This window comes from Myotis brandtii, unplaced genomic scaffold, assembly GCF_000412655.1.
Source record: "Myotis brandtii unplaced genomic scaffold, ASM41265v1 scaffold579, whole genome shotgun sequence".
In the NCBI taxonomy this organism is placed as follows: domain Eukaryota; kingdom Metazoa; phylum Chordata; class Mammalia; order Chiroptera; family Vespertilionidae; genus Myotis; species Myotis brandtii.
In genome coordinates this window covers 923,312-933,401 of record NW_005370171.1, presented here as the reverse complement: position 1 = coordinate 933,401, position 10,090 = coordinate 923,312, and the positions used below count along the sequence as shown (strand labels likewise).

At 51.2% G+C, this 10,090-nt stretch overlaps 2 protein-coding genes across 2 annotated transcripts in view; both read left to right on the top strand.

Annotated features, from left to right (window-relative positions):
• The window catches only part of LOC102258567 (ras-associating and dilute domain-containing protein), a 31,442-nt gene that overhangs the window by 4,691 nt on the left and 16,661 nt on the right, over window positions 1-10,090 (top strand). The window contains exons 3-4 of the mRNA XM_014549994.1: window positions 26-1,328; window positions 5,391-5,396. Coding sequence (XP_014405480.1) covers window positions 26-1,328; window positions 5,391-5,396 — 1,309 coding nt within the window. The remainder of the gene's footprint in view (window positions 1-25; window positions 1,329-5,390; window positions 5,397-10,090) is intronic.
• On the top strand, window positions 7-2,169 carry PAPOLB (poly(A) polymerase beta (testis specific)). Its single transcript, XM_014550008.1, has one exon. The coding sequence runs from the start codon at window positions 84-86 to the stop codon at window positions 2,004-2,006; it is 1,923 nt and encodes a 640-aa protein (XP_014405494.1). The 5' UTR covers window positions 7-83; the 3' UTR covers window positions 2,007-2,169.

Sequence of the window (10,090 nt, the reverse complement as noted above, 5' to 3'; positions counted from 1 at the left end):
CCTCAGCGGATCATGACCCGGGTAGCGGCCACGGAGGTCGCGGTGGCGGGGAACGTGGCGTGGCCGGGCCAGCGCTAGAGAGGATGCCGTTTCCGGCGACAACCCCGGGATCACAGCAGACCCCGCCGCCACCCAGGCTCTATGGCATCTCCTCCCCCATCAGCTTAGCCGCCCCCAAGGAGACAGACTGCGTACTGACCCAGAAATTAATTGAAACCCTGAAGCCCTTTGGGGTTTTGGAAGAGGAAGAGGAACTGCAGCGCAGAATTTTAATTTTGGAAAAATTAAATAATCTGGTAAAGGAATGGATACGAGAGATCAGTGAAAGCAAAAGTCTCCCACCCGCTGTGATTGAGAACGTCGGCGGTAAAATCTTCACGTTCGGCTCCTACCGGCTAGGGGTGCACACCAAGGGCGCCGACATCGACGCGCTGTGCGTCGCGCCGAGGCACGTGGACCGCAGCGACTTCTTCACTTCCTTCTACGACAAGTTGAAACTACACGAGGAAGTCAAGGACTTAAGGGCGGTGGAGGAGGCGTTTGTCCCCGTTATCCGACTGTGTTTTGATGGGATAGAGATTGATATTTTGTTTGCAAGATTAGCACTGCAGACTATTCCAGAAGACTTGGATCTAAGAGATGACAGTCTGCTTAAAAATTTAGATATTAGATGCATAAGAAGCCTTAATGGTTGCCGGGTAACCGATGAAATCTTACATCTAGTACCGAACATTGACAACTTCCGGTTAACTCTCAGAGCTATCAAGCTGTGGGCCAAATGCCACAACATCTACTCCAATATATTAGGGTTCCTGGGAGGCGTTTCCTGGGCCATGCTCGTAGCAAGAACCTGCCAGCTGTATCCAAACGCAGTGGCATCAACTCTTGTACGTAAATTTTTCTTAGTGTTTTCTGAATGGGAGTGGCCAAATCCAGTGCTACTGAAAGAGCCTGAAGAACAAAACCTTAATCTGCCCGTATGGGACCCAAGAGTAAACCCCAGCGACAGGTACCACCTGATGCCTATCATCACACCGGCATACCCACAGCAGAACTCCACCTACAACGTGTCTGTGTCCACAAGGATGGTCATGATCGAGGAGTTTAAACAAGGCCTTGCTATCACACATGAGATCTTGCTGAGTAAGGCAGAGTGGTCCAAACTGTTTGAAGCTCCAAGCTTCTTTCAAAAGTATAAGCATTATATTGTACTTCTAGCAAGTGCACCAACAGAAAAGCAGCGTCTAGAATGGGTGGGCTTGGTGGAATCAAAAATCCGAATCCTGGTGGGCAGCTTGGAGAAGAATGAATTTATTACGCTGGCTCATGTGAATCCTCAGTCATTTCCAGCACCCAAAGAAAATCCTGACAAGGAAGAATTTTGCACAATGTGGGTGATTGGGTTAGTATTAAAAAAGCCAGAAAATTCTGAAGTTCTCAGTATCGATCTCACCTATGATATCCAGTCTTTCACAGACACAGTTTATAGGCAAGCAATAAATAGTAAGATGTTTGAGATGGATATGAAAATCGATGCAATGCATTTAAGAAGAAAGGAGCTCCACCAGCTACTACCTAATCACGTGCTTCAGAAAAATAAAACACATTCAATGGAAGATGTCAGATTGACAGCTTTGAATGACAGCAGTCTTGACTCGTCTGCCGACAGTGAAAACAGCGTGTCTGTGCCTTCACCTGCAAGCACTGTGAAGACTGGCCCAGTGACTGGCTCCTCTCAGGGCAGAAACAGTCCTGCTCTGGCTGTAATGGCAGCGTCTGCGACCAGCGTACAGGTTACTGAAGTTACCTTGCAGCAAGGGAACCCCGGTGAGAGCCCGGGGGGTGCAAGCGAAAGCGTTCCTCAGACTGCCTCACAAGCAGCCGTTTCTCCACCTCCAAAGCCCACGATCACTAGACTTGTTTCTTCAACACTTCTGGTAAACCATGCCCCCAGGCCTGCAGGGGCCGCAGCCACAAACATAGCTAACCCTATAGTAGGCGTCTAGAGGACTGTCTCACTTCACACAGACGGGGGACCGAGGAAGCTAAGGTAGAAGAGGAGCGATCTTGTGAAGAGACAGCACAACTCCATGAGGAGTGTGCAAACAGCAGCTTCTCTGTTGGCCGCAGGAAACATCCAATAGAAACCTTTCCAATGTCCCTGCTCTCCCTGCAAATCCTATTCCTGTTAACAAGACTTCAATAAAACAGATTGAACTGATAAACACAACATCAAGCTTCCATAAATAATATCTGCCAACTCGATGTGTTGTCTTCAAATGCTAAAGGAGGAGAATGAAGGGTGCCAAACTAGATCAGACTCCAGAGAGATTTAGGCTGACTTGGTAACTTCCTTTGCTGGGCTAATCTTGATCAGAAGTCCAGGTTAGTACATGAAGCTAGAAGTGCTGCTATTATTGTGTAGATTATTAATGTCTCAGCAACAGTTACATTAACTATGTCAAAGGACTACTTCCCTTAAAGAGAAAATGGGAAAAAACCTCCAGCTATCTTTGTACCCGTGACTGACATCTGGACTGCATTTATGTTTGATGCATTGTTGAGGGAAATTTGCCATACAAATTGGTATCAGATATCCTTATATTGCTGATGCACTTTATGTGTATGATTAGAAATGAGCACTAATTTCAGAGGTTTCAGCTTGATGAATTTTAGTTTTTTCCTGAAGCATTTTCATTGTTACGCTCCAAATTGGATACCACTGTGCAGTGTACTGTACTTCAGACAAAGCAGGAAAGTTAATCTAGCGAAGTTCCTGGGAGGTAGCTGTAGCCCTTTACAATGAAATGGTAGCTCTTACGGTATATATTTGACATCAAAACATTAGTTAGTAATTCTTTGGTTTTGATGGGACATGGTCAAAAAGTGACATTGTTTTTTTCTGTAGGATTGTTTTATAACGCACACAATCAGCGATCAAACAGCAAACAGTGTCTTGGAGCTAACAGCTCCATGTTCTGTTGTCCTTAATCATCTGTCTTACAACAAGATAGCCTTGTGTCTCCCCACTGATTTGCTTGTATGCACACGGTAGGCTTGTATGTTGTTTCACAAAAAAACCCAGAATGCTAGTATTTTCTTAACCATGATATGAAATCAAGTCTTGTGGCCACATGGCACAAAACATGAAATTTTGGTTCCAGGGCTAATATTTTAGTAAAACTTGACTGAAAGTAATGCCCGTGAAACATTAGTCTCGGATGGCCACTTGATCTCTACACATGAGAAATTTTGTGAACTTCACAGAATACCTATTTATGGGGCATTCATGTCCAACTTAAACAGGTAAGCAGAAAGATCTTTTCTCTAAGAATTTTATGCCAATTTTTGTTTACTAAAATCCATCAGTAAATTTTACATCTAAAAAATAATAATTTCTAGCAAGGACTTGACATATAGTTGGCTTTCCACTCCTTTATTTTATCCTACAAACTATTAGGAACACTTTTCTTTTAAAGAAAACACCACTCATGATTATGCAGAACATCCATGTTCAGGAAACGTGAATGACAACAGACATAGATGAATGACAGCTGTCGTAACCTGGACACAGCACCCTGCCAGGTTCTCCATTCGTCCAGTTCTGTCTCCTCCCCTCTCACCTGCGTCCCTCTACCACCTGTGCAGTTTCCACATTAAACTGCAGTTCCTTAAACCCTTTCTCTATCCTTCTGGGTTAATTTTTCCACAGTTGAACTACAATTTCCTTCCTTTTGGCTGTGCAGTAATTGAGCCCTTCTTTTCAGCACACAGCGGGCCATTACACAGCTTAGCCTGTGCGGTCACGGCCTCCTGCTGCCGTCATGAGTCACGCGTGCCCGGTGCCCAGTGTTTGCAGTAGCTGTGGCATCGGGTGGAAATCGCCAGGCATGCATTTAGTCCTGTCTTTGTGTTTACACATTGTTTTACTAAGCCGGGAACTTTTAAATTCTAGTTTCATTACCTGAATATCAGACTATTTTTCTCATATGATGTATGTAGTGTCTCATGACTGGAGTTTGCTTTGTCCTATAGCACCTGTACTTGTATTGTTTCAAGCGCTATTTTGAAAACAGATAATGTATTTCTCCACTGAAAACACAATAAAAATAAACAGCAAAGAAGTTAGTAAAGGGGTCCAAACCTGGCATTACCAGTGCGGATGTTCTTACATTGCTCGGAGCAGGGTGAAGCCACTGAGGAACGTTCTGACTTTATGAAATCTAGAATTCATGTGATACTATTAGGGGAAATTACGAAAAGGCCGAAACTTCAAATCCGTAAAGGTAAAAATTGGAGTTTAAGAGTCTTAATCCAAAAGAAGGCAGGAAAGAAAGGGGGGGGGCACATAAAAATAATATAAAAAGAATACAATCTAAGGTGGTGGAAATGAAACCAAATATCTGTCACTGTGTATAATAAATGGAGCAAACTTCCTGACTAAAAGAGATGGTCAGATTCCATGGAAAAACAAAGCCAGCTGCGTGCTGTTTTTCTTTCTTTTTATTTTATTATTTTTTTCCTTTTTTTTTTAATATGAGAGACACACCCAAAATGTAAGACATAAGAGAATGGAAAGGAGAAATACTGATGAAAATAAGCTGCTATGTAACAATATCATCCAAACAGATTTCAAAGCAAAAAAAATGACTAGGGACAAAAGGACCAGTGCATTAATGACAGAAGAAAACACACCAGGAAAAGGGGGTGATTTAACACCGGTCTGCACTCATCAGCCTCAACATAAGGTAACAAAGATAAATAGAAATTGTCGGCGCCATAGAGGATTTTAAAACAACGCTTTCATTAATGGCATCAAAATGACAAAAAGGGAAACGGTTTGGAGCCCGACTGGCAAACCTTTTCTGTAGCGCTCGGCCGGAGAGTAAGTACTTTGTGCTTTGTGAGGCCACTCGGTCTCTGTCTCAACTACTTGCCTGCCGCTGTGGGGTGAAGGCAGCCCTGGACAGTATGTAGACAGGCGGCCAGGCTGGGTTTCTCCCTGCTCCTGGCTGGAGTCTGTCACCCCTTACCTCGTGTACATTTATGGTAGCGCCCGCCACCCAACATTGGGAAGTGCATATTATTCTCAAACTAGGGGTCCAGTGCATGAATTCATGCACCTTGGAAGGAACTGTGGGCCGCGAGGCTGCGGTGGGCACAGGGACGGGCCTCAGCCCATCCTCTGTGCCCCTGTCTGGCCCCTCCGGCTGCGGTCCCCAGTCCCCTTTCTGCTGGCAGCCCCGCTCCCACTGCCGCTGCCACTCCCATGCGCTGGCAGCACCGGCCCTGCTTGCACCTGCTGGCGGTGTGGAGCAACTGGGGCTGCCGTCAGCAGTGGGTGCAAGTGGGGCCGGTGCCGAGCGATCAGGACTGGCGCCGGGCGCCAGCAGCAGGTGTGAGCGCCGGGTGGGACTGCGGTGCGCGCGGGAGCAAAGAATTTTCAGTAACCACTGGAGGCTTGCCCGATGGCAGTGACCGGTGCCCCGCCTTGGTCTGGTGCCCCCGCTCACCTGCTCCACCATCCCACCACGGCCGACGCCTGCCATGTTCCGCGCGCACCCCCTGATGGTCAGCGCACGTCATAGCGACCGGTTGTTCGGTTGTTCCGCCGTTGGTCTATTTGCATATTAGGGTTTTATATATATAGATAAGCATTGGGCATGTGCAAAAATTAACCCTGTGCTAGATCAGAAACTAGGACAACATCTTTCAAAGTATCAGCTTCACAAAACATGTTCTGTGATTCCAGGAGACACAACAAAGCTCCCACCATGAAGAAAGAGGCTGAGAAACAGAGTCCCTTCATTGTATCAAATAATGAACAAAAAAGATGCTCAGCCACATTAGTAGTAAGGAAACTACAAACTAAGACGCAGAGATATTTCTTAAAGTTCAGTGGTCAGCGTGGCGAGGCTGAGGAGCGGTGGGGACGCTGACACAGCGATGACGAGGGTGCGAGTCGCTTTGATCCCTTTGGGAGATGGTTGGGTCTTGTCTGGTGCCATTGACATGCCCACTCCCTGTGTTCCATCTATTCTGTGAGCAGGTCTCTGCCCCCAGGCTGTGGGCACTGATGGGCTTCATCTAAGTGGTCCCTTTCTCCCTCGAGGTGGCCTGAGTGTGTGGGTCACCTCGGTAGCCCTGTCCAGAACTCTACACACCCTCCAGTGTGCCATGTGAATATCGCAGTTCTCCCTCTGTGTCACGGGGTCAGAATAGTTGGGGAGACCGCTGCCCGAGTCACCATCACCAGGAGAGTCTGTAGCGTGTTCTGTAATAGTTAAAGCTGAAGTACCCCACAGATGCACACGTGGGGCTGACACACAGGGTGTGGCATGCAGTAGACAATGGAAAGCAGCGAGATTCAATGGACCGTAGTTACATGATCAATGTGGAGTCAGCTCAATGTGGAGGGAAACAGGAAATTGCAGAAAAGAGTGTGGGTATAATGGACACACGGTTTAATTTAGGGTTACAGGATGCGTGGCGTAGCTGTAGCTGCTAAGCAAGGGGATGCGAAGCACAGACTCCAGCCCGGGTTCCCTCGGTGGGGGAGAGGCGGGGAGAGGCAGGGGTGCAGCTGTGAGCACGCAGCCAGACTGCAGTGCCCACGCTCTCAGGTGGGGCGGGGGGCGTGAAGTGGTGTTCATTTTATCCTTAGTCTGAGTTACAAATGTGTTCATGTGTGTGAACTATTTTATCTATAATAATAGCATAATGCGCTAAATAGACTGGACAGCCGAACAACCTTCCGGACGACCTTCTGGACGAAGCTGGGGCTGTGAGGGCCAAGGCAGCTGGGGCAGCGATGGGCCGAGCCCCTTGCACAAATTTCATGCATCAGGCCTCTAGTAATTTATAAATCCAAGTGATATCTTAAAAGTGATATCAGGCCCTAGCTGGTTTGGCTCAGTGGATAGAGCGTTGGTCTGTGGACTGAAGAGTCCCGGGTTTGATTCCAGTCAAGGGCACATGCCTGGGTTGTGGGTTCGATCCCCAGTAGGGGGTGTGCAGGAGGCAGCCGATTAATGATTCTCTCTCATCATTGATGTTTCTATCTCTCCCTCTCCCTTCCTCTCTGAAATCAATAAAAATGTATTTGTAAAAAAGTGATATCAGTTAGGATCGCATCTGGCCGGAAACAGTAGCTGAACACACTCGGCGACCTTCCTTCTCGTACAGAGGATGTGGGGTCAGCACTGACAGGTGCCCCTCCTGGCCCCACGGACCGGCGTCCTCGCCGTCCAGCCCCACCGCTCTAGCTCCTGCCTTCCATCCTCAAGGTCACCCCGAGGTCACCTCAAGATGCAGGATGATTGCAGGGCCACCATCACACTGTCACTTACGGTAGGAGAAGGAAGAAGGGCCTGGGCAAAGGTGTCCCTGCACACTGTCCTCCTCCCATGGAGCGTCCCCAGAAGTCCCTACAGTGGCCTTCCCTCCTCTTTCATGACGGGGACCTAGTCCCAGAGCTGCGCCTACCGGCTGGGGACCGCGCTTCATCATCGCCACCCTCGTGCTGTGGGAAGAGGGCAGGCGGACTGCAAGGCCAGGAGAGCAGTGGCGGACACAGCGCCCATAGTTAAGTGCGCAAACTCTTCCAAACCACGTGACGGTAATGAAAGCACCGTGAGGGGGCGCTAGCGTGGCAGGAGGGCCGCAGCTTTAAATGCACACACGAGAAAATGGCCACCTGCCTCCATCACTAGGCACAGAGGGACATCACAGCCCAGGGAGAAGGCGGGAGGGCGCCAGCGGGAGTAAAGGAACCGCGGGTCAGCAGGCAGCGAGGGGACTAACGACAGTACAAGCTGGCGAGGCTGGTGGAGGGAGTGACGACGGGACACAGACAACCCAGGAGCCGGCGGGCAGAGCTGCGAACACAGGGCAGGCCTGTACGGAACTGCCACCAGCGCGAGGCCAGCGAGTCAGGAAGCCCCGGCGCACGGACTCTCCGAGAAGAACCACCTGCCAGAACGCGCTCGCCCCTGGAAAGCCGGAGCCGCCTGCAGCCCTGCCAGGAACCGCAGGAGGAGTTTGAACATGAACTGACCCAAACCAGCGTGAAACCACGGAAACATCAGGCCTAGGTGTGCAGACCAGCTCTTTCTATTCAAGGACAAGGCGGTGCCAGAGAACAGACAAAGAAGAAACCTTTTACCAAACACACACTGTGACCTTCGTATCCAAACCAGAGAAGGGGAGGCTGATCAAGAAAAGTGATCAGCCGCGTTCACTTTGGAATGTGGATGTGAAAAGCAAACACCGCCGCCAGGGCGGATGGTCTCTGGAAGCGAGGATGACTTACCCCCGAGATGCTGGCCGTGGCGGCGGCCTCAGCGCCTCTGCTCAGGGCGGACTGAATGTCCTCACCACCCGGCGAGCACCTGACCCAGTGCACGTGACCTGAGAGTCCCAGTGTCTCACACGCCGCCATTGCACACGTTTCCCCACATCACAATGGACGGCCTCCACAACGGACAGGAATGAGCACCGACAGGATGCTGATTAAAAGGGCAAGCTGGAGCCCTGGCTGGTGTGGTTCAGTGGATAGAGCATTGGCCTGCGGACTGAAGGGTCCCGGGTCCAATTTCGGTCAAGGGCACATGCCCTGGTTTCGGGCTCGATCCCCAGTAGGGGGCGTGCAGGAGGCAGATCAATGATTCTCTCTCATCATTGATGTTTCTATCGCTCTTCCTCTCCCTTCCTCTCCGAAATCAATAAAAATATAAAAAGCAAAACAAAGCAAAAAACAAGCTGGAGAAGGATACACACCCCGTGGGACCATTTCATCAAAGTTTAAAAAGTTTACAAAATGAAACAATACTTTCCAGAGGTGTCTCGTGTGCACCTATCTCAGTCCTAGCCACGGGGGAGGAAACACACATGCACGTGTGGGAGCGTGGCCCAGGCAGCACCTCTGTGCCTCCTGGTGGGCGAGAGCGTGCCCCCCGCAGCTGTCACGTCCTCCCTCTCCCCCGGCCTGAGTCACGTCCTGTGTGACTCCTGCCTGTGGGCCTGTGGGCCTGGGACCTATACCGAGGGGAGGGGAGGGAGGTCAGACGCACGCGGCAGACCGCGGTCTCAGGGTGCTGGCTGACAGGAGAGGGGAGCTCGGTGGGGGCGGGGAGGGCTGGGCTGGGCACACTGATCGCTGGTGCCATCAGGAGGAGCCCGCCTGGCCGGGGGAGCGGGGAGAGGCCTGCCCGCGCGGTGAGAACATGGTCGTCCCCTCTCCTGGTTACAGTAGCGTTTGTTCACACACACACACACACACACACACACACGGAGAGAAAGGCACGGAAACGCCAGCGCCCGAGCACCATTCCCCTTTCACAGGGAGGACGGGCGACCTAGATGAGCAGCTGGACAAACAGGAAAGCAACCCTGTGGGCTGCCCCTGGGCCCAGGACGCCGGGCCTGACGTGGGAGCCGAGCCTCGCCTTCTCCACAAGGACCGCATCCTAACAGCTGCCCCCTCCGTGCTGGCCTCTCCATGGGGGCGGGTCTCCCACCCAGGGGCCCAGGGCTTTGGTTTCTGTCAACACCCCTGGATCCCCCTGAAACTGGCAAATGCGTTCAGGACGAAAGTGCTAGAAATCCCCTACCTTTAGGCCGGCTGCCGAGGCGCGGGAGGAATCCGGTCCGCTCGCTCCTAGGAGGCGCGGGAGGAATCCGGTCCGAGCTCGCTCCTAGGAGGCACGGGAAGAATCAGGTCCGAGTTCGCTCCACCGCTGGCAGGACTGGTTCCATGGCCACAGGTCCTGGCCCCGGGGCTGCCGGCTTGCTCTGCTTTTCCAGGCGCGCGTTGGTCAGGCCCACCTGGCCACGGCGAGCCCAGCGCGATGAGCAAAACTAGTCACACCTGCAGCACCTGCTCGCAGGGAGCACGCCCAGGGGGCTCACGCATCGCACTCGGGCAGGCCCTCTCCAGGGGCAAGGCCACGGTCATCGTTCTGGCCACCACACATGCCCTCTGGCCCCAGGGACTCACGTCTGCACCCATATCCCCACCCCAGGCTCCCGAGTCTCCTCCCAAACCCTGGTGTGGAAGGAACGTGAGTCAGGTGCGGCCGGGCTGCGGTCA